This window comes from Melospiza georgiana, chromosome 1 (genome assembly GCF_028018845.1).
Source record: "Melospiza georgiana isolate bMelGeo1 chromosome 1, bMelGeo1.pri, whole genome shotgun sequence".
Lineage (NCBI taxonomy): Eukaryota > Metazoa > Chordata > Aves > Passeriformes > Passerellidae > Melospiza > Melospiza georgiana.
Genome location: NC_080430.1, coordinates 83,067,261 through 83,092,480, shown reverse-complemented (window position 1 = coordinate 83,092,480; position 25,220 = coordinate 83,067,261). Strand labels below are relative to the sequence as shown.

The window sequence follows — 25,220 nt, the reverse complement described above, 5'->3', positions numbered from 1 at the left end:
CAGAAGAGCGTGGGCAGGTTAGCTGTCTGCCTCCTCTCCTCTGTATTCATCTGCACTGTTAGGTGACTAATGCCTATGTAAACCTGGCACAAAAAATAATCCTTTAAAGTAACTTTACTGGAGAAAAAGTATGTGCACAGAAGATAATTTCTATAGATTAAAGAGAACAATTAATAAGGACCCTGAGGGTGTGTAGAATTAAAGCATGGCAATGCAGGTCTTTAGTGCACTGCTGGAAATGCATGGTGAGAGCAGGCTGTGTCCTTCATGGAGCTGACAGGTAATATGACATAATTTGTACTTAGTGTCAAAAGCAGCATTAGCTAATAGATGTAGGTCCTACTGGAATGGACAAATACAGATTTGGAGACCAGATGAGAAAGTTGTGCAAGTTTAATCTACTTTCAAGTGATAGTTTCAGCTTCTAGAGAAACCAGATGAAGAGTAGCTTCCTTGAAGAATTTTGACAAATTGCTTAATGGGAAGTGTATGGAACAGGAGAAGTGTTTTTAGTCTGACAGTGTACAGGAGTAAAGGTCACATCAATCTTCTGTTCTGCTTTAAGCAATGTTTCATGTTAGTGTCTTAAATCAAGTGTGTGGCTTGCAGGGCTCCTCAGAGGTGCAGGGATGATCCTGGTTACCCATCTGAGCACAAATTGGCTGCAGATATTTAAAAATACAGCTGCATTTAAAATCCCATGGTAGCCTAACAAGACTGGTTGTCCTGGACAGCTTTCATCAGTAATTATGACAGACATATAATGTGTTTTTAGCATAACACGTCCATAACACATGGGACTTTGGGGTGCCTTCCTGCCTTTTCCTAGAAGAATAGTAACGCTTTATTTCACAGTGCATAAATTGACACTGCTAATGCCTTCAATCCATTAGGAAATTCAAATTTATGTTCTAATAGAGGAATTGCTCAAGAAGGAATATTGGCACTAATTTCCTTTTGTAAAGCTTCCAAAGATTCCTTGGGGAAAATTTATTGAGGAATCATAGGAAGTTGAGGCAGAGAGCACTGCTACAAAACATCTGATTGCTCTAAAAAAATGGGTTCCTGTTGAGTTCAGTAGCTTATAGGAGGTACTGGACTTCAAATCTGCTGGGAAAGAAAGTGGTCCAAAAGCCCCAATATTCCCAAATTCTTCAGCTCCAAGCTAAGTGCCAGTAAGGCAACAGTGGTACCCCGATTTATCAAGGCTTTAGGTCTCAAGGCAAGGGCTCTGAGGAAGAAATAAAAAATGTTCCTGTCTCAGACACCAGATTCAAAGCTGCCTGGTGGTGGAAGCGGTGATCTGGGCTGTGGCTCTTGGAGGCTCCTGAGTCAGTATCAACAGATGGAAAGGCAGGGACAGGGATGTCAGCCCCTCATCAGGGAGTTCCCTTTTCAGAGGTGTGAGACTTGGTTGTCTTTCACTCAGTCTGCCTTGGTGCTGGGTTTCAGGGGACATTTCCAAAAGGGTTTTGAAAGAGGCATTAATGTTCCCTTTTGTGTGTGGCACAGAAACCACTTGCCATCATCTTAATTTTAGTCACACACTCTTGTGTTTATGCTTGGGAATATAAAATATGACAATAAGTTGAAACTAAAAAAAGTTGAATGAGGAGTACAAGCAATCAAAACATCTAATTGGATCTACTGCTCAAGAAGAAATAGAAAGATAAAATCCCCAAAACTCCATTATACATTCTGGAAAATATCACTGTCTGACAGAGACCCACAAAAATCAGGTGTTTTACTGTAATACTTCTATATTTTGATAGTACTTCAACTTCACAGAGGAGATGAGTAGGTAACTCTTGTATGACTTTACAGGGATTGATTGCTTCCCACCAGAGGAGCCAAATGTATATCAAGTTTATGTAAAATTATATTTCATTAAAACACATTTTTCTTCCTCTAAAGAGAAGTTGATACATGATCACCAACTAAAATTCACTGTTAGTTTTGAAATAAAGGTAGACTTGAAAGATGTAAGCACCTTTACGTATAGAAAATACTGCCTAGATGAGCATGGGTGTGTGTGTGCATCGCCAAAGGAAACCATCTCTGGCACAAGAGCACCCTTGCAGCTCAGCTCACATCTACCCTGTGCAGGGTTAGCATCTCTGGTGTGGACACAGCCAGCACCTGGCCTGCATTTTCCCACAATCCCAGTCTGTTCTCCTCATTCATCATTTGATTTTAGGCTTTTGAGCTCAAACGCCCAAACTGGCATCACTTGTTGCGTTACGGTGTTTTGGAAATCATTAACTATGCTGGTACTAAAACTGGTAAAATACCTATTTGCACATACTTATTTCAGATATGGAAAGATGGCTTTCAAGTAGGATAACATAGATCATAAGATGCTGCAGTTTTTCCCAAACTGGAATTCTGGTCATTAATTTCCATATCTTTTCCAGTGCTTGTACTTATTTTGGACAAATTATTCTGTTTTGGCTGAGGTTGGGGGGGAGGGGTTAGCAATTTATCTAAGTGCTGTCTTGCCTGCTGAGAATTTTCCTGCATGTTCTTTCTGTATCATCTATCATTACACTGTGGAATTAGGTTTATCTTTTGGGAATGAGGTAGAATTGTACTAAAAACTAATGGCAACGTTGCTAAAAACTGCTGGTAGATTTTTTTAAAATAGAATAGAAAATCTCTGGAGAATGTGAAAGCAATGAAGAATTCCCACAGGCCTTATTTGAGACAGGAGTTCACTTTTAATGTTTTCATAAATAAAGTTTCTCTCAGAAGATTACCCTTTTAAATGATTTTAAATATTATGCCACATCAGTTTGAATTTACCTGTTTCTGACCGTTCTTTAATTAAATACAAAAATGGAAACCCTCCAACCTGGGCTAGATATAATCCTGTATATAATCCTGATATAATCCTCAGTGAGTCACAAGAAGAAATAATCAAGTACTGTAGGAAGAGGATTGTTGTCAGAGTGTCTGTGGTTGCACATCTGGCAGTGAATTAGCAATTCAAATTGTATCCACTGTGGGAAAAGCCCACTATGTGGAAATAGTTCCCAGTTTTCAATTCTATTATTTGCTATCATGTCTGTTAAATTCCATGGGGAGCAATTTGAAAGCAGGATGATGCAGAATGGGAATGACTCACGGTAAGGCTTTTGTCGGTTCACACGTTTCGGATGTACAATGTTCTGAGCCTGAGCCTGTAATATCCTCTCACATGTGAGGGTTGGGGATTTTTTTTTGTCTTCTGCCTCTCAGTACATGAGGCCTCATCTTTGGGACAGCTTGTGTGTGGACAGACCAACTGCTGGCAACAAGAGATGCTGCCAGCAGCCACCAGAGCTCAGAACTGGGCTCATGGAGAAGTTTTGAAGTTTTGTTTCTATTACTATAGGAGGGAAGCTTATGCAGAATCCATTGTTATTAGTTTTCTGAAGTTCAAAAGTAGCAGATAATGGGACATATTCAATCTGTTCATAAAAAGAGCCTTTCAGGCGGTATTTGGCTTCTTTTCTTTCTTTTTTCTTCTTTACAAAACCTAGATATCTTGCTATTTGGAGCTAATAGTAACAAGGCTCAGCTCAACTGTTTAGCATTTGATTGAGAAACACAGGAAGGGTATCCATGTATTCATAAAAGTGTCTTTAAGTGTGGATGAAAGGAAAGGAAGAGTTTCTTTGAAAGGTGGTGAGGTACTTCTGTGTATCTGCAAGTATCACACGAGTTTGATAAAGGATCCAAGAGAAGGCAGAGTCAAAGCTCAGTTCAACAAAGGAGTTAATTTAAAATACTTTTCTTTCTACAGAGTTTTCTGCAGATTTTCTCTAAAAAGAATGAAGTAGCAATAACTTGTTAGACAAAGAATGTAGTCTAACACACATTTGCCAGTTCTGCAAAATTAAGTACAAGTATTAGTGAAATACCACAAACACTAATGCAATAGAAGTGTTTAGACTTCAAACACTAATGAAATATAAGAGCCCTTCTGAGCTAGTAAAAATATAAACATAGTAGAGAAGTCTTCTGGTTCCACTGAGACAAGCTGTAAATGCCTGGAAGCATGGAACAATGCCAGCCAGAGGAAACCTGTGTCTGGGAAGAAAAAGGTTGTTTTCTCTGCTGTCCTACAGGCACTTTGCAGGCTCACTGCTGTGTTAGGTGAGTCCATGGACAGCATGACTGTGTCAGAGACACTGCTCTGCTACACTGCTTCAGCTGAGCTCCCCATGCAGAGCTGCCAGCCTGGAATAAAACACACAGGGTTCCTGGAGGAATAGCCTTGCCAGTGGTTTGAGGGGGGAGGGAAACCATTCATGGCTGACAGGGAAGAAACAATGTCAAGGACTCTGGGAATGGAGTGAAAGCCTCTTTCTTGTACCCCAGGGACGGGGGCAATCTCCCAGGCAGAGGCTGTGCCACAGCCTGCAAGCAGAGGCTGTGTGAAGGAGCTCTGGTGGTTCTGGGATCCCCCTCAACCTCCTGCCATCACCAGTCAGTGGGACAGGCCAAACTGTGCTGAGTCCTGCTGTCATTTATGTGGGGGGGGGGGGGACTGAACCTTCCTTGCCACCTATTTGTGGCTGTGCTTTCTTTTGTTTTACTGCACTGATGCTGTATGGTCTGCAGGAATTTTACAGTCCAGAAAATTCTTCCTCTTGTGAGGATGCAACAAGGATGCTCCAATTGCGAAGATATCCATGAGCAGAACTGCCTGTGGAATAGGAACTGGAACTGAGTACTTGATACATGCTAATCTTTTTAATTCCTTACTTGAATTAAAATAGTGTGTTTATTGAAGTCAGACGTGTCAGTGAATTTACAATACTTATCTTCATAAAAGTTCCCATGAAGTCTGTAAGATCCTTTACATATATGTGGATACATGAAGCAAATATTGAAATATTGAATACTCAAGTTAAACATTTTAGAAGCAGTAAGTTTCTAAAGCACCTGATAGGAGATTGTGGTAGGGTGGGGGTCGTCCTCTTTCTCCCAAATAACAAGTGACAGGACAAGGGCAAATGGCCTCAGGTTGTGTCAGGGGAAGTTCAGGTTGGGTACTAAAAAAAAATTTTTTCACCAAAACAGTGGTTAAAAGAGGAATCTGTGTGAGGAGCTGCAGAAATCACTTGGTTTTTTCAGCCTGGAGAAAGGGAGACTTAGAGGAGACCTCATTGCAGTTACAGCTTTGTGAGAGGAAGAGGAGAGGCAGGCAGTGATCTCTGCTGTGTGGTAACAGTGACAGGACCCAGAGAATGGCCTGAAGCTGAGTCAGGGGAGGTTTAGATTGGATATTAGAAAAGGGTTTTTCACCCAGAGGGTGTCTGAGCACTGGGACAAGCTCCCCAGGGAAATGGTCACAGCACCAAGTCTTACAGTGTTCAAGAAACCTTTGGACAGTTGTCTGAGGGACAAGGTGTGATTCTTGGGGTGACCTGCCTAGGGCCAGGAGTTGGACTTTGTGATCCTGATGGGTCCCTTCCAAGCCAGCTTATTCTGTGTGTTTCTGTGTCATTCTGTGATTAAGTGTTGGAACAGGTTGTTCAGGGAAGTGGTGTGGTCACCATGCCTGCAAATGTTGAATAATGAGTAGATGTGGCACTTCTCAGTGTGGCTTAGTGAGCATGCTGGCATTCCATTGAAGGCTGCATTTCATGATCTTGGATGTCTTTCCCAGCCTTATTGATCCTATGATTCTGATATCAGCAGCCCAGAACCAAAAAAAAAAAAAAAAGAAAAAAGAAAAAGAGATGGTGAAAAAATGTCAAACTTTCTCTTAAAATTAATCACCCAAATTATTTTCTTCTAAGGCAAGAGATTATGAAATGTCTCTTACTTGCTATTGCCATTTTTTCTTTCTGTGGGCGTTTTTAGCTTGACCTAGTTTATGCTTATTACAGTCAGCACAGCTGATTTATGAGCAGAGGCTCCATTCACAGATGGGTGCAGGCAGAGCTGAGGTATTCAGGTATACATCTATGGCAATGTTCACAAATGCATTTACCATCCTCTTAGGATCTGAAGCCAAATGAGGGAAAAAAAGCCTAGCATGGAGGTTTCAAGTAAGGTAATGCTGTTTCTCATATCTCACCACTCTCTTTTCTGCTGTTGTTAAAATTATGAAACCCCTCAGCTATCAGGTGTCAGCAGAAAGTGCTGTGATCTCTCTTTGGAGCTTCAGTACCTGATGCTAGATCAGTAGGAACTCCCTCCTGCAGGGGATGCACAGACAGTAACCATGGGGAGAAACAGATCAACACTGCCGACTGAATATCATGGATATGTGTGATATGGATGAAGATACCACAGAGAGGAAGGGTTTTAAAAATCACAGGGGTTCCTTTAGTGGCAGTGGAAAGAAGAGTGACTCCAGGGCAGGCCATGGCGGTGCAGGAGCAGGGTGCCCAGGGCACAGGCACTGAACCCACAGGGACACTCTCACCCTGCAGCTTCCAGCTCAGGTGCCAGCTGCTGTGTCTGCTGGGACCGGGGACCATGCCCTGCCTCACCTGCTCACCAGGCCACATTCACAGGTACTCACTAGTCATGTGCAAATCCCCTTTGTTTACCTGCTGTGCATGTGTCACTGAGGGACATCTCCCCAGCAGAGTGAGCTGAGGGCTGGTGGCTTCAGGCTGCACTGCTTAGAGGGCAACACAGACATTCTGTCTGAACACTTCCCAAGCTGGGTGAGCAGGGGAGCACAATCTTGTTCACAATCTTGTAATGAATATCCTTGGTGAGCTAGCCTACTGTCATTTATCTGTCTGCCTGCAGAGTTTGAAAATTTAGGTCAAATATATCCGAATTCATGCTTTGAGAATTTATAAAAATAAATTAATTGTTTTGAGAATTAACAAAAAAAAAAATCAGTGCTGGTTTTTCTGTAATGTAAAATAGTAACTGTAGTAATTGCAGTTGTGAGTTTAATGTGTGTATTGGCCCTTTTTTCTGTTTACTCCCTGCCATCCACAAAACACATTCCTCTGGGGAAGAGGTTTTTAAAATAGTGCTTAGTTACCCTGTTTAGATTTTGAGTACTTGCCTAAAAATACTGTATTTTCCTCTTTCTCATGTAATTTCTATTTCTAGTACAGTGACTTCATCAGTTGTGATTTATTACTAAATTGTTAGTGTGTATCCTAAAGGAACTAAGAACTAGAGCAAAGCCTGTACAGTTTGACAGCTTATCAGTCACAGGGGAAAGGGCAAGTGAGCATTGTTCATGTGATTTGTAAACCCTTACAAAAACATTCAAATATTGTCAGCATTGCTTTCACAAACTTTCTTCTCTTCCCAGAGCTGTATCCTGCTATTTCCTTTCAGATTTTAAGGTCCTCAGGGAGTGCATCTGGAATGATCCTACTTCATTACTGGTGATACTGCATCCAGTAACATTCCAAAATACATGATCTTGAAGTCTACCTATATTGGTTGAGCTTTCAGGATTATTGCTACAAAGCAATATCAGTTGGTATAACCATGTTATTTACAGAAATTCTACAGTAAATTCAAAAATCCAACGTAAGATTTACAAATGTTAAGGGGAAGAAGGTGATTTTTGGCTGTAGGGTTTTGATACCAATGTTAGTTAGAATCAGTTAATTGCAACTAGCCTTCTTTTTGGGTAGGTGCTACTATTTGTTTCTTTCCAGAGTTAGATTGAAGGAGTCAGACTCTGAAGGGAGCAGGAGACAGCCTGCCCATAATTTTCAGGTAGAAATGAAAAGACCAGATTTGGTCTTTAAAAGATTTCTGTACTACCAAGTAGCATTCTCTCATTTTGTGTCAGAGAAATAGAAAAATAACTCCAAATACTGAGAAAAACATTAAAAAATATTCTGCTACTGCTTCTAGGTGTCTGAATACTGTGAGAGAAAAACATAAGTTTTGCCATTCTTCCACTGCTACTTTGTGGTCTCTTTAGCTAATGGAGATAATAGAGTTCTCAGAAAATCTGGGATGAGAAATTGCAGTATTTGGTAACTGTAAACACTCTAAGCATGTCAGCTTCCACTCCTCAAATAAGAGAAAAGAAAACAAAGCCCAAACAGTATCTTCTGAAGTCATGAGAAAGATGAACTGTTAATTGTAACGAATCCATATTTATTCTTATTTTTTAATTCAATTTCTTTTCTTTTCCATAAAAATTTGCCTTTCTCATTGATGTGAGTAAAGGAAGATCTTAGCAAACCTTCCTGTTGCTTTTAGTACACTGCAGCTTTTTTACACAAACCTAAGTGACCTTAATTCCTATTGAACTATTAGTGAAAGCCAGTGGAAACTCACAACTTCACAGCCAACCTCCAGATCAAGGCATTTTGAAAGAGTGATGAAAATTTTAGCAGCAGGGAAAGGAGAAACCAGTAATTACTTAGGAAATTGATTATATAGTCTCTGAAAAGATCCTAAGTCTAAGTAAACATGAGGAATTATTCCTACAGCAAATATTTAGGCCAGAGATCTATGATGCAGAAAGGCACATATTGATGAGGTTATTCATGCCATAAAAATGTAATATGAATGAAGATAGACAGAAAGTAAAATGCTGTAAAATTCACAATTTTCAAATCTGGGTGTACAAGTTTTCTTAGCAAGGAATTTAAAAAGAGAAGGAGATTATAAGTTGTTAGTCTTCCAGTAGAGGCAAAATCTTGGTATTTCCTCCCTGTGCTTTCTAATATCCAGCTGTATAGGATAGGTTAGAACACACTTTTTATAAGGTTAGATGGGAGACATGACACTCCTGAATCAAAAACAGAAAGGAGCATAACCTGTAAAAGTCTTTGAAGTCATTAAGGTACACATGCCCTTCAGTTTACTGCTGTACGAGTCATTGGCTTTGTGCAGCTGACACAATCTCATCTGACCTCTGTTTCCTACCTGAGGGGTTTTGGCTCTCATTTGGTACAGCTGGGCAGAGCCTGGTGGCCTTCTGTACCAAGTGGCATGTTCTCTGTGGAATAAAGGGCTTAGAGGCTTTGAAACCTACATAGTTAGAATATAATCTCACACCTTTTCAGAACTGAAAGTATCATTTGTGCATTTCTTTGGCCAAAGAACAAGGTGGGAATCGGACCTAGGAAATGAGACAGCACTGGATGATAAAATGCTTATTAGAGGAATTTAAAAAATGAAGAGCAGAATGTGTAACTCTCAGTGCCTCTGCTTTTAGAGGTTAGGGCTGAAGAACCTGCACCTTTGTAGATTTGGTGGTAAGGAAGGAGAGTGTTTGTTGCTGCTGAGCCCTGTATCCATGCCCAGGGCAAGAGAGGAGCAAGATTTGGCAGCAGCCTGTGCTGCTGGTTTGCCTCACAAGCTCCTGTGGCTGAGCTGCTCTAGTAGGGGCTCTGTCTAAGCAAACAGGCTGGAAGGCTGAGGCTGCCTGGGGAGCTGTGCATGGAGCTGGGAGGTTTAATGCTGCTGAGATTTACTGTCCTCAGGCCATGCATAGATGGATTTACAGATGCTCCTTAAGGGTCTGCTGGTGAAGGAGAGCAGCTAGTGCTCCACATTCTCAGTTGTGATGAAATGGAAACAAGTGTCAAAAAAAAAAAAAAATCTGGGCATAATATTTACCATTTATCATCTTAATTATGGTTGAATGTATTCAATCATCAATCAAATCTAGAAAAGCGAATCTTCTGTTTTTGCCTCCATCTCCTCTAAAACTGCTTGGTTTGTTCTTGAGTATGGCTTGTGAGTGACTGCTAAAAGGACAAGGGCTAACTTTAGAAAAAATATTATTATTCTTTATGGAGTAGGTACATAGTGGGTTTTGTTCAGTGTATGCAATTATGTTGCACAGCTGAAAATTTATGTTGTCATACATTTCTAGTAAGAGAATACCAAATTTATAATAAAATAGTTAATTACACCAGCATTTACTATCTTCCTTTTAAATACAGAAATACCTCTTCATTCCAGCTTTTTATTCTCATTATTCCTATTTACTGCTAACCACTCCATGCTTTTCTAATGGTCTAGGAGTTTCCTTCTCTGTCATGCTCTTCAGCATTATGAAATGTAAAAATTGCACAAATAATAATGGAATCTTCTTTGCAGTACTTCTTCAAAGCAAATGTGCTTCTTCTCATGTCTTAAGAAATTCCGTAGCTTTGGAGTTGGGCACCACAAAAATGAAGAAAATTGTTTTTACAAGTCACCTCTACTATTTGAATGAACAAGTCAACGAACCAATCATTGCAGTTACAGCTTACTTGTGAGGACGAGAGGAGAGACAGACACTGATCTCTTCTCTCTGGTGATCGGTGACAGGACCCATGGGAATGGCCTAAAGCTGAGTCAGGGGAGGTTTAGGTTGGATATATGGACAAAGGTTCTTCACCCAGAGGGTGTTTGGGCACTGGGACAGGCTCCCCAGGGCAGTGGTCGCAGCACAAAGCCTGACAGATTTCAAGAAGCGTTTGGACAATTGTCTCAGGCACAAGTGTGACTCTTGGGGATGGTGCTGTGTAGGGCCAGGAGATGTACTTGATGTTCCTGATGGGTCCCTTCCAACTCAGCATGTTCTGTGTAATTCTGAGTGTTATTTTCCTCCTGCACACTGAAAATTTCCTATAAGCCAGCTATCTTTTCTTTGCTCCAGGGCCTGCAGCATCATTCGAAGGTCCTGCAGTGTGTTCAGATACTGCTTTCATTAGTGAGCTGCTATCCAAAAAATGCCACCCTGCAGTCAAGCAAAGTCTTGACATACCCAAATACTCTTGTAATTCAGCTGCTCTGATACACAGAGATCTGTCAAGCTCACTGCAAACTGCTCTGAGAAACCTCCATCAGATTGATACATGCTGGGTTTTTGTAGAGTGCTTCTTTTCAGAAAAGCTGGTCATTTGTTGAGAAATCTGTGTTCTAAATGTCTACCATTTCTCCCATAGGTATCGGTCCCTAAATTAAAAAGCAGATTGCTTATATGAATTCCTGGACTCCTGTCTTAGTAATGTCTGTGTTACAGTTTATCTAAATATTCTCCAATTTTATGGAGTAGAACTGTTTCTGGATTGCTTGACTGAAACTGCTTTATAAAGTATAGGTATTGTATTAATGATTTAGCTGTTTTAACAAAGGCAAGTGATCTCTAGAAATTCCAGCTATTTGAATATAAATGTAAAATTGCTTCTCCCTCTTTTTTTCACAGATATTTAATTCTGTCTTCTTCAGATTCAATAGTATGTTAATGTTCAATTACTCCCTATATTTCTTTATTACTTAGGTGAATGGGGTGTATTCATTAGAAGATTTAAGTTTTTAGATCCAAGCACAGAGGAAGAAGATCTTTCCTGCCTTTCATTGCATGGAGCTAGACTCAGCTGAGATAAACAGGGTGGTCACAGGCTCTACAGAAGAGGGAACACTAAATCTGCTCTTGCCACCAGGCAAGGACATGCAGTACCAGCGTGTGCTGTACTTGCTTATTAAACTCAAGTTGTAATACTGTAGTTACCTTGAGACAGATAAGATGGTGATGCTACTGTGTCCCACCTGGGTATTCCGAACATGATTTTTTATCTTTCTTGAGCTGTCTACTCACACCCTGATACCTGTTAGCTGTTACAGCTACAGTGAATCCTTATCTAGCCAACTGAGATAATAAAAGGGAAATTTAAAATGGGAATGCCCACTTAAGGAAAAAAAAATGAAACCCAACAGCAAACCCCAAGCCTGCTTTTGAACCACATTACTCATGATTTTTAAAAAGTTGAGTATAAAAAACCAGTGAGCTACTAGAGGAAAAAATGTCCCTCTGGACAGATTGATTCCATGTCACAGTGTGTGCTTTCTCAAACAAAAAACGCCAGGCTGAGCCTCTTTCAGATTAATAAGGTGGATGAGCCTATTCCCTAAATACATCACTAAATTAATGTGAAGCTATTCACTAGGACTTGCAAGCCAGTAGCAGCAGCATTCTTGGTTTAGCCAAGTGCTAGTCTCTGATCTTACAAAACTGTAATTCTGCCTTTTCTTAAAATAGATGTATTTTTCACAGGGTGATGCTAAACCTTCAGGAAGGAACCGTTCCTTAATGAGAAGCCTGAGGCATGCTGGATTTCCTCTCCAGTGGCTGTGTGCAGCCTATCAGTTACTTTATTACTTAAATAGACAGGATTGTAGGTTTATGGGTTTTATAGTAGGAGTCCTTGCTCTCTAATCAGCCATGAACATTACAGAGCCAGTGTTATAGGTGTAAGTCACAAGAGCACAACCATGTTTGACCTTGACCAAAGAACATTTACATAAAAAATAGAGGTCTTACTGAAACACAGGTCATGTGTTCTGCTGTAATTTAAAATGTGATCACAGTCACCAGTGGTTCTAACAGCTATAAAAAATGAAAAAAAAAAGAGAATAAAATTTATAGTGCTTGTGAACCATGCATTACTGCAAAATTGCATACTTTGTTTGAAGTTAGTGCTTTCACCCGGAAATTAAAATCTCCAGGATTCAGAAACTGTGAATTTTTCAAGATTGTGTTTAGAAAAATAATTATTAGTGCCTCTTTTTTTTTTCTCTCTCTCTCTCTCCCTTTTTTTTTTTTTTCTTCTTTTTATGGATACTCAGTTTCAGTGCAGTTTGTGGAGTGCTACTAATAAGCCATGCATAGGTGGGAAAGAGCAAAAAAACTTCCTATGAAGTCAGGAACTGTGGTGCTTTCCTCCAAGTTTCACACACCTGAATACTAGGAATAATACCTATAAAAATACATTTTTTTGCCTCCAGCATGGTCATCTGTGATATTCCACAGCAGCTGCATTCCGTAGAATTGTAGGATTACAGGATTGCAACCTTTTAGGATCACAAGAGTTGACACTAATCCACACATATAAAAATCCACTTTAGGTCTCTGAGTGAAAAACAGTCCCATCCATTCACCACAGATGCATCTGTTACTCAAAACCACTTATTTTCTAATAAAAAGCAGGAGACTTTTTTATATTTATACACAAAAAAAATTTTTTTTGCTTTTTTAGAGCTAGGGAAAGAAAAAGAAGGGGCATAAATCAGTGGAAAACTAGACTAGGTAAAACCAGAAGCATAACCGAGATGAAGGAAGCTTTTTCATTGTGGAAAGCATAATGGAAAGGGCTTTTAAGAACCTGGACACTTTGACATCCAAAGAACCATTGTCACTTGCAGTAGTTGATGATAACCTGAAGGGCAAGATAGTGAGATTCCATCAGTGGGACCTTTGCTTGATAGAAGTAAAATAGCAATGTTTGGTCCAGGTGGAGAATCCCTTTCATATCTACCAGTAATATTTCAACATACCGTTCTTTCTGCATTAGTATTAACCTTGCATTTCCATGAACAACAAGGTTGTTGTCACCATGTTATCCTCTTGTTTGAAAAGAGGATTTTGGCTGTTGCTATGTGATAGCACAGCCAGAGAGAAGGATGTAAGGTGAATCCTATAGGGGAAATACTAATACTCTCATCTGAGACACCTGTGCCCTTCTGCTGTGCAAGGGCAGCTGCTCCCTTTGCCCTGTCTTTTTTTCACTGGGGAAGAAAGTTTGCCACATTTTCCTGGTCCATTCGGGTCAATTTCAGGATCAATAAGCTTATTAGAAGATCCAAGATCAAGAGGGAAGGTTATTATTAGAAGTGCTAGAGAAAAGGAAGCAATGAAGTTCAAGAGGTGGAGCACAGGATTAGTTGGGAAGAAGACACAATGAGGGTGTTACGTTTCCACTGATGCCATTATGAAACTCATTGTCAAATGGCACTCTAATACGGAGACTGGGCTCCTAGTGCTCTTGCAGCTTCCATGGATCAAAGGGTGAGGAAATAGGCTGGCCCTATTGTGTGTGGTATTACTGAATCATACAGCAGGTTGGGTTGGAGGGAGTTTAAAACTCATCTAGTTTTTTTTACTTGCCTCATTATGCAGCACTGTGTGTAGTGTATGCTCACTTCCCCTCTTTGGAGTCATAAGAAGCGTGTACAGTTTCTCTTCTTGAGAGAATACGGCCTCTGCAAGGAAGAGATTTCACCCTGATGGGTATTTTACTTCATCAAGTTGATTTCTTCTAAGGAAAAAAGAGCTTTCAGATTTAAGGCTTTTGTTTGGTTGGTTTTGGGGTTTTTTAGTTGGTTGGGGCTTTGGGTTTGTTTTTCCCCCCTGTGTCAGATTAGCCACTGATGGACAGAATTTCTCCTGGGCTCTTTCATTGCAAAGTTTGGGTCTGGTGTGATTTCACAGAAGAACAATTGCAAAATGAATTTACAGAAGTTGGAGGAAAACTTGGGAAACTTCTTGGGAAGGTCTTTCCTAAAGAAAACTGCAGTACCTTACTGCCACAAGAGGGTGCTTGCAAGCTCATAACTGGTCATTTCAGAGACTTTCACAGTGAAAATGTTCTGGGGGCTTTAAAATATTCTTTACAGAAGAGACAGATTGGATACAGTGATAGATTCTGATGGTGTGAAAGGTTGTACATTCATCTTTTGCTCGGTGTCAAGTTAAAATTTATCTTTATGAAGATTTTGTGAGAGGTCTCCTGAAAAAAACCCTATGCATTCAAACACTCTATTAAACTTCTTGCAGCAGATCTCAGCTACAACCTGCCTGCATCTGACAGAACATAACAAAAAGGAAAATGCATCTATTAAACACAGAGAGGAGTTGAATCATACACTTTAAAGCCAAAGGGAGCTCTTTTTGACAGAGTTATGTCAGTGTACACAATGCATTTCACATGGCTTCTGAATGCCCTGCAAAATGCTTTTTAAATGATGTAAACTCTCCTTTTCATCCTAAGTGTGTATGAAGGTGTACATATATTTAAAGGCAAGGAGAGAAGTTGACAGCAGAGTTTGTCAGGCACAGGAGCTGAAGTTCACATCTAAACTTGTTTCTGAATGTTCCCAGAGGTCTTTTGTGCTGAGAGAGTGCACTGCACACAGGTCACACCAGGTTTGGTTATGCTGTTAGATGACCCAGCTTTGACTATCACTTTGTTTACCTTTTAGGAGGTTTAGTCATTCTGAAAACAGAGTAAACAAAATGCTTGTGATAGGGAAGGCTACAATTTTGACATTGGATTTTGAAGTAATCTGGCAATTGAGAGACTCTCCAAAATGTTTTACATATAATCATATCCACAAAAGGTACAGTTTGAGCTTTATTACAAGCACTCCTTCTTCCAGCGATGCCCAAACCCACTGCAGCTCTGTGCAGCAAATAGCCAAAGCAGCAGGTGATCCAAGCCTCAGGTGTCTCAGGAGGAAGCAGTCTGCACTTTTCTGCTTTGAATCTATCAATAGTTGGAAACAGCTGTTCCAAGCAAAGCACAGTAAGGTACTGTTCATTTAAGCACCCAGAAATACATTATCCTTGTGCACAGAATGGTTTCCAGCCATTGGGAGCCTTGGTGAATGCTGCATATCAAGTCAGAAAGAAAAAGAAATGAAATTAAAATCTACTCACCGTTTGCTTTAGCAGGACCCTGATGCTGGCAGGAGTCTGTCCAATTGCCTCCCCAGCCTTCTGCAGTGAATGGTTTGAGTTGCTAATGTTCAAAGCACCTTGAAGTTAAGACATGAGACTTGTGGTAGAAATGCCTTCAGGGTTTATATCAGGACCCCCTAATTAAATAAATTACAGAATCACAGAATGCTTTGGGTTTGAAGAGGCCTTAAAGATCATTTGGTTCCTGCCCCTCTGCAGTGGGCAGGGACACCTTCCACTAGACGAGGCTGCTCAGGGCCCGTCCGACCTGGCCTTGACACTGCCAGGGGTGGGGCACCCGCAGCTTCTCTGGGCAGCCTGCTCCAGTGCCCCACCACCCTCACGGTACATCATTTACATTCTTCTCTGAAGCCAGACCTCTTGCTTTTTGTAAGGCAGAATGTCCTGCATTTAGCACTGATGCCAAAACATAGAGGACTGTATAAATTTGCTGCTGTGGGTCTTGTGTTACTACCACCAACACTATGAAATCTCAGCACTAACATTTGACAATACTAACACTTGTTACTATGTGCAGTACAAACAGGTAAGCTAGGATTAGTAAAGGCTGCACTATTTATCGGGGATTATTGCTATTTATTAGTTGTACCCAATATGACAGTCTAAATAAAATTAAAATATGACATTTAATCTGATACAATTCGTGTTGCTTCGCCTGCCATTTTCTCACACTACTTTCTGTTCTTTGCAGCCAGGCACCTCATAAACAGAACACAGAATCCTTTCTCACAAATGGAATTCTGGACTGTTTTGCCATGTTATTGAATCTTGATATAACTTCTTTTTATCTTATGTATAATGATGGTAAACTCCACTAGATGACCTGCCAGTTCATTTGAAGGATATGTTATTTGTATTAATCAGTATTTCCCTGAAGTTTCCTTACTTAGTCCTTCTCTAAATTATGCCTTGTTTAGTTCTGCTTTGACCAGAGATCTTGCTTACATTGCTAAGCTTTGTTTTGGACTGATTGCACACATCAACTATCACTCTGTGGGAAAATGATCCCAGTTTCCTCTCTTTCCATATAAACTTCTTGATTCTGTATGTTGCTTTGTTGCATGTCATTTGGCTGTGACTAGCAAAGGAACTTCTTCCTGCTGAAATTTCAGATTGATGAGTAGATTCCTAATCCTTTCCCATCTGTCACTGAAAAATAATATAGTATTTTAACAGAATTGATATCGAGCATGAATGTGTAGATCTGCTAACATTTTGAGCAGTTTTTATTTTTTTTTAAATATATGTTAATGGAATCACATTAAATAACCTAACTCATGCATCTCAACATTAAAATATGCCCAAGCTAGTTGTGGCTGCTGCTGGTTCTTGTTCACATGTTCAGCTCCTGCTGAGGTTCAGAGGAGAGAGCAGCAAAAGATTTTTCACATGATAACATAGATCTAGTTGCTGCTGTTTCAAGAGGTATCATCAGCATAAGTCAGAGGAAAACAGCTGGCAATGCAGCCCAGGCCTCCTGCCACTCAGTCAGCACAGCATCCCTTGGCTCATATTTTTTCTGCAGGGTTGTTCCCATTGTTAGATGTAATCCTGAGTGTCCTCTGCTTCTGGCCTGCTTCTGCCATGGAAATGATTGTCCAGAGGATGTGATACCGCCAGGAACAAAGCAGCCCTTTTCTCTGGTGATGGGGAGAGATGGTGCTGGCCACCACAGGCTGCTGGTCAGGTTGTACAGGCCAAAAATATCTTCTGTGCTTCATCACCCCCCAGGCCCCTGGACATGGTGTGGTTTGGGGTGAGAGGTGGCAGTGTGTAGGGTGGGAGGTGGTGGCAGATGGAGCAGATAAAGAAGTGTGAGAGAGAAGTCAGCCTCCACAGCTCCTGGAGCATCCCTGGGGTGCAGGATGAGGTGTGGGGCTCCCGAGCACCCAGGTGTTGTCTTCCCTGGACTTTGCCTCATGGGAAGATTAGAACTGCCTCAGGAGCAAGGAGGAAGGAAGGATCACTATTTTTGGTGTAATGCTCCTGTTCTCCTCCCATCAGGCTTCCCATAGGCTGAAGATCATCTCTTCCCCTGTCCTCTCCCCTAGACTTTGGTCAAGAAAGCTGTGTCAAAAGGCAGCCAGATGGCTGGTGTTGGGATACATGGGGCACTGCTGGAGCTGGGCACATGTTTCAGCCTCCTGTGGAACAGTGCACAACCCTTAGGTCCCCATCAGCTCATGGGGTTTAGATTTCCTACTGAATTATTTGCTTTTATTATGTATCTTGATATTATTAAAAAAAAGTAGAGAAGGTTAATATCTCATAAGCATCTCTCAGAATTGCCATGTATTTCTTATATATCCCACGCACTGGAATATCTCTGACTACTCAGCATGTATTTATTTGCTTGTAAGTCCCTTATGGCTCTTAGCAGTTACTTCTGGTTTCTGCCAGCTGCTTGCATCACCAGTGATGCTGAAACTAATTCAGATGATGTACATGTTAGTGAATAAGGAAAATCCCACTATTTTTATTACCTTTTCCTGTTGTCTGCTTTATTACACAAGTGGCACGGGTTCTCTTTGTTGTGTAATGCAAGCTTTTGCAGGCGTAGTAAAACGAACTTTGCTGGCACTATTTTTAGAGGTGATCATGGGGATTTGGATTAGAATAGATTAAGTAAGGATTTCTGCAGAGATGATACATATACCTTTCCTTAAAGACATGTGGCCTGACTGATTGAAGAGGTGCTTATGGAATAAGTGAAGCTGAACACATCCCAAAAATTGGAGCAGAAAAATGATGGGTCATCGTCTGTGTGTCCATGGACTGAATTGTGTTTTTATGTAGTGGAGCACGGTCCATCCTGGGAAATGAATCTGTAAATGCTCACAACTCTGCAAAGCAAAGGTGGCAATTTTGTGCCTGTGGTATTGAGTCCCTGGCAGGGGCAGCACCACTTGAGCTCGATTTTGGATGCAGGATTAGGCTTTGGGCTACTCTGTTCCTCTGCAGAGCAGGCAGAGAGTTTTGCACACTGATGCTCCATCCATGCTTGGACACCCTTTTGTACTTCTCTGAGCACTTTCCCTGGCAAAATTAATCTCTCCCTCCTTTTCCCCTCCAGGCATGTGGAGTTGTCATCAAGCAACCGTTGGACAAAACTTATTTAAATTTCCCGTTCTTTTTTTGTCTCTTTCGCAATACAAATGTGCATGTGGCTAAGCCATTGCAGTCCTTTCTTTAAAAGGTCAGCCTAAATTATTTTCTGCAGATAATATTAGGGCTTATGTGCTTGATGGATTTCTGTAGCACATCAACACCACTTCTTGAGGGACTGATGACCTGAATAATTACCTTGTCTCTGTCGCTGTTGAAATAATCAACCTAAACCAAATATAAAACAAGCTCAAGCCACTTCTGAAAGTTTCTCAGATTGCCATTTTTATACTGGAAGGTTTTGTGCATGATAAAAAATTAGTATCTAGCAGATCATGGTGCTCAGTGCTACATTTTGCTTTTTAAATACAACATAAATGTAAAATCTCTGTTAGAGTGAAGTTTCACACAGTTGCAGAGCTTTTAGTGGCGATCAAAATTATCAGAATTACCCTGAAATTATTTAAAATTCTGTTATCGCATGAGTTTTGTATAAGACAAAATATTAAACACATGAATTATTTTTATGAATCAACAAGAAAATGCTTCAACACGGCTTTTTATTCCTTTGTTCTTTTTTATTCTTTCATTTCTACTACTTTCAATATTTTTTAATAACATGTTTTTAACTTACACTTAATTTTCATTGTTGTCCTTGCATGTGATTATGGATTACAATGAATCATTATCTCATTTAATTCAATTACATGTGGTTTTAATCACTGCTAGTAAACCAGCCTTGCAGAATTGTCATTAGCACTTACAGATGCATGCAAAGCAAACTGGACAGTTGTTTATCACAGTGCTTGTGGAGAGAAATGGGTAATACCACTTTAGCCTTTTGCCAGACTCATTTTGTCTGGGGTAATTGGCAAAAAACTATAATAAGCTGTTTTCATTCTCAGCGTGTTGGTGGAAAATAGGTTGCCTGAAGAGAACTTTAAAAAAGCTAAATAAATTGCATGCTGCATGTGATTTGCTTGTTATTCAGCTTGAGTTCAATATTGATCCTTCGGTATTTCTTGTGATCCCTATTATCTGTAATGATCTAGCATACAAATAGCCCTACATCAGTAATTTTGTCATAATATCTGATTTATAAAATTGTCTCTTGAGGTATCCATGACCTCACTTAATCAGACATGTTATTATGTCATTAGCCAACACAGCTGAGCAAAACAGAGTTTATTTTCATAGTGGCAGCACTGTTCCAGTCTTGCATGAAATCAAAGGCACATGGAGAATTTTAATTTGAAACAGAATCAGAAGATTCACTGCTTGAGGAAGGTGTTGCAACATCTGAGTAACTTCAGGTAGTCCCATGCCTGTTGTGTTAATTTGTGTACTGTGAGAAGAAAATAAGAAAAGTAGTTATACTTTATTTAGAATGTATGGAAAACAAGTATTTTGTTTGGGACTGTTTTGTCATATGTTCTAAACATTTTTAATTTTTCTGACACTTCAAAACAAAGGGGGATCTTTCAAAAATGTGCTGGTTACACAAAAGTCAGGTATATCATATACTACAGAAAAAATGTGGGAAAGCTCCGTGCAATGTCAAATATTCCCCAGAGAAAAGACAGAGCCCTCAACACCTGGAAGTATTGTGGCTTCTACTTGGAAAAAACCCATTCCTGAGCTGCTTTCCACCTCCCCTTCTGTGGAAAAACGACAGTAAATGTTAATGTAGTTGGTGTGATGGATGGCTCACGCTTTCCTGTTTGTCACACAGGGCCTGTGCATGGTATTTGAAAAATGAAACAGGATCAGTTGGAAACCTTGTTTCATATTTTAAGTCTCTTATGCACAGAGAATCTGTCTCATTGGTCTGGGAGAATGATGGGCAGCAACCTGGCCACTGATCGGGAGAGAGCGAGGCAGATAACAGAGTATCCCTGAAAAGCAAGGATGCTCTGCTTGCACCTTGTGATATGTGTACAGTTACACTAATAATTGATACTTATTATTATATATTAATGGGAACTGTTTGAGTTTTGTTATTATTTAAAATAAGTGGTGTTGGAGGACATGGAGAAGGGAAGAGAGGGGAAAGGATGCTGTCAAAGTTTAGGCAGAGAATATTCTTTGAAGAATTATCAATCTTTCTTTCTCCTAAAGCTGTCACAAGTAGTGAGTACTTCTGAGAATTGGTCTTTGTGACAAAAATAATGGTAAGATTCAATTTTAAAAATACTTTTTTTTCCCATATACACTAACCATTTCATAATTGCTCTGTAGCCTTTCATATAAGGAGCAGAATAATGGGTGCCTTTGGTAGAATATTAATGTCATGTCTCTTCCGAGGGTAACCAGATTGTTCAGGTTCAGTATTTTCTAACTAAAACTCATTTATTTTAGATTTTGAAAAGACATTAGGTTCACAGCTGTATTTTCCTGCACACTGCTGTGATAAAGGCTACTGCTTTATTGATCTCTTCAAAAGACAGTTTGCTGGAGGCGATTTTGTATCACTTATTAATTGAGACTGTTGAAGGAGTTTTTAATATATGGAAGTACTTATTGGTATATGAATTTAAAGATTTTAGACTGAGTCACTTTGATAGTGACTGATTTCACATGCTGGCTGATCTGTTTGTACTAGCTTTCAGCAAGCAGAATATAGACAGAATCAGAAATGGATGCAAAGGAAAAAAAATAGGAAAAAGAAAAGCAACCTGAAAACACAAATTATCATTGTATCATTGCATGAAGTTTGGAATATAACCATCAAATCCAGAAGTCTATTTCAGCTTTCATGGTAAAGCTGCAGCCTCCTGCACCCCCTTTCAGCATCTGACACTAAGGTGGGAAGGGTTGTGCAAAGGGAAGCAGTCCCTCAGCCAGCAGTCTGTCTCACCCACCTCCCACAGAACTGCAAAAGGGATGAAAAAAACCACATCAGCTTTATAGAAGGGACTTGTATTAATTTTTTCATGCCATAGCTTGTTTTGCTTCTCACCCAGGGACTGCTAGGTGTGCACTCCCCCATATACTGGGTTCTCACACTCTTATCTGGCGCACTTCAGATTTGTAAAACTGTTCTTCAAGGATGATTTTCTGTGCTACTGCATCATGTAATCCCTCAGAAAGCTCCTGCTCTCTCTTGCCTTTCTTTATCCTTAAGCAAGCAGTCTTTGATAGCATCTTTGGAAAATAAACTTCAGAAAATGTTGACACCTAAGTAATCCTTCTGGTGTTTAAACACAGAATGGTGAGTGAGTTTGATTGATTTGAAGATAATTTGTGTCTTATATCTGCTGAAATCAGAATGCCAGTGTTAGATGTATCAGTTCCTATCTGTCCACTAAAAGTAGGACAAAATCCCTCCAAAATCCCTCTACTGTAATGGAAAAACCTCTTGCAAAAAACCCCTCCAAAAAACCCCCCAAAAACCAAAAAACCCACTAATGTTTGTTATCTTTTTTTTTTTTTTTTTTTTTTTTTACTGCACTTTAACAATATTTTAACTTCATACTTTTACAAAGAGAACAAAAAACCAAACTTATTTTAAGCATTTGGTAACTATTTTTAGAACAAAAAAATGTTCTGTGAAAACATGCTGTGAAAATATCCTCCAGATATTGGGTGAAACAGGTTGTTTTTATTTTTTTCATTAGAGGTAGAGATAGCTACTTTTTTTTTATTCTTACAACCTTTTTGAAACTATCTTCAAGAATGCCATTTTTTCCAGTGAATAATAGAATCTCTTTTCTTATTGTCAAAAGCTTTTGGTCTCCAAACAATTGTAAACTTAATTTTCTGCTATCAGAAGTAACAGACATTTTACTGAATGACTGCATGGTATTTTAAATCTTCACTCTTTTTGGAGTTGTAAAGACCTATATCCTGATCATCAGTTGAGAAATTAAGTTATTAAAGAATTGAAATAATGCTCAAACCCTTAGAAAATGGACATTGACACATTTTTCTTAAAGCTAAAGACTGTTACATTACAGTAAAACTTGGATTAATCTGTACAATCTCACCAGGAAAGTACATACGTTCAGTTAAAAAAAGCTGAAAATAAATGACTTTTGGCAGAATCCTCTGTTCCTCTGCACTATTCCAAGGGAAGGCTTTGAAGTATTAGATGTACTTCACAAGAAAATGAAGATGCCCTTTATAAAGCAAGATGCCCTTTATAAAGCAATGGTAGGTGTCGCTTCATGCTGAGGGCAAGAGTGAATTGAGAACAAAAGAAAGCAGAGTAATTACTTTATTGAGAGATGTAATTGAGAAATAACCTACATAGCCTGTGAACAGCCTGAAGAGTATCTCTCACTCCTGTATCTCAGTGAAGGTGTTTGCCACCTCAGCCAAGAGAACTATCCAGAACAACAGTGAAACAGAACACTGAATAAGTAACTAGTTAAGATGACAATAAATAAGAGGCCACAGTTGTCATCTGCTGAACATCTCTGTCTTAGTAATGTCCGCGGAGAAAGAAATAAAGAGAATGTGTAGACAAGAGAAAAATGATGGAGGAGTCGGGGTGGGCCAGTCTGTTTGCATAACCAGGTTCTCCCTGCAGGTCTTTGGTGTGAGTGCATTCCAGGCAGGCCGGGCAAGCAGGCAGTTTGAGATTTGTGTCTCTGCCCCCATCTTTTGCGCAGTCAGTCAGTCAGATGCTCATGCAGAGCTCAGGCTCGCTGAGTGACGCGCTGGCAGCAGCGAGGGAGCGCAGGGAGCGCTGATGCGTCTGCACCTGCCCTCCCCTACACACATCAGGCCCAGGCTGAACCAGGGCTGCCCAAGCAATCCTGAAGACTGGAGATAATGGCTTTAATCCTGGTGGTCAAGAGAGCAGCCAGGATTAAGCACTGTGGTTCTATTTAATTAATGACACGTGTATTTTGCAGTATTTTAGGGAAGCTGTCAGTTTGCTGCTGTGGAGTGAAACACAATCTGGGTACCGAGCGTAGTTACAGGGTTTACCTCCTGGCTTGGCTTCCTCTTGGAAATTTTACAGCCTCCAGCTGTCATAAAACACATTAAACAGGACCTCTAAAAGCAATTTAATTTTATTTATGATTATAAAAAAAGGAGGCATAGTTCTAATGGGAAATTTGAATTATTTAACGATAGCAACAGGCAGTATGAACACAACTCCTGCCCACCACTTTCCCTTCATGGAACAAATAGCTGTTTTTCAGAGAATTAATATTCAGAACAGGTCCAGTTCATCTTACCTGCTGCGTTCATTTTATTATATAATAAAATTAGATTTATTCTCATTTGGGTATAGAGTATATAGTCATATAAGCATAAGCCATTTATAAACAGTTACTTTGCATGTAGTATAATGTAATACCTACTCTCTTAGGTATTTATGAGGAGTATCAAACGTTACTTGCCAAAGGGCAGAGATAAAAAGAAGTGTATGGATCTGAACATTGTGCCTGGAGGTGATCACTAGTTGTGCTGGTACCTTTTCAGTTCTTCAGTCTGGAAGAAAAAAAAAAAATTAAACAGCTGTCTAGTAATCTTCTTCAGTGAATTTTTCTCAGTCTGGCAAACCTAAGTCTCTCTTTATATTTTACTTACAGAATGGTCTTATCGTTGCCTGTTACCAAGGTTATGTGGATATTGTAATGGCCTTAGCACAATGCCCTCACCTTGATGTGAACTGGCAGGACAACGAGGGGAACACGGCTCTAATTACAGCTGCTCAGGCAGGTAAGACTCTCTGTATCACCTCTTACATGCAGGGTCTTGGGAGGAGTGTGTGTTTAGGCCACTTAATTTTAGGATTTTTTTTCAAATCCCTGAAAGAAATTATTCTGTGTAAAATAATTCTGGCTAAGCCCACTCCCAAACAGGGTTGTCATGATTTTCTTTGAACTAATTAATCTACAATAGTATTTATCCAGCAGATTAAGGGAGCAAAAGTTATATGTTTTTAGTAGACACCATTAATTATTTTAGCCTAAAATAAAGAAAACCTCATCCCAAGTGTGCAGTATTATAGTGCTTAGTTCCTTTAAGCTGATTTTCCAATGTTTGCTCTGGCGAGCAACAATTGAGCACTGGACATGTAATATGCTGCATTAGTGCTTTCCTCCCATATTTGCTGCACCTGCCTCAGAGAGTCTGTAGGAATTGATAACTGTAGGAAAACATATCATCATTAAGAAATACCTTATCTGCTAAGACATCCTTCATCCACTCCACAGCTGAAAAGCAAAAAATCTCAGCAGGCTTTAGAATTTGCCAATGATCCTTTTGTAACAGCTGATATCAACATCAACCATGTTAATCCTGATGCAGGCTGGAGTTTAGAACAAGGTTTTGCTTTTATTCCACCCAGCATGGTAATGTACAGTGAATGAGTCTTATAGATCATTTAGATGTAAGAGAAGCTCCCAGGAGAGTTCCTTGCTTCCAGTGTTGAGTTAGAAAACAATAATTTGATTATTTCTGTTTAAACTGAAGGGCTGTGCTTCAATCTTTAAGGGAAGGTTTAGTTTCCTCTAACGAGTGTCAACAAAGTGCGAAACCATGTAAATCAGGAAAAATTTCTCCAAGGAAGGAAGCCATCACTTTGTGGTCTAAAAGCCGGGGACTGCCTGGCTCTGCATCTCTGGTTTCCTTTGCGTGTTTTAAGGCACTCTGAAAAGGCAGTCACTTTCCAAGGCAATGCACAGCT

At 39.9% G+C, this 25,220-nt stretch overlaps 1 protein-coding gene across 1 annotated transcript in view; it reads left to right on the top strand.

The window, feature by feature from the left end:
• Window positions 1-25,220, top strand: part of ANKRD33B (ankyrin repeat domain 33B) — a 44,988-nt gene that overhangs the window by 5,356 nt on the left and 14,412 nt on the right. The window contains exon 2 of the mRNA XM_058026774.1: window positions 24,121-24,250. Within this exon, the coding sequence (XP_057882757.1) occupies window positions 24,121-24,250 (130 nt within the window). The remainder of the gene's footprint in view (window positions 1-24,120; window positions 24,251-25,220) is intronic.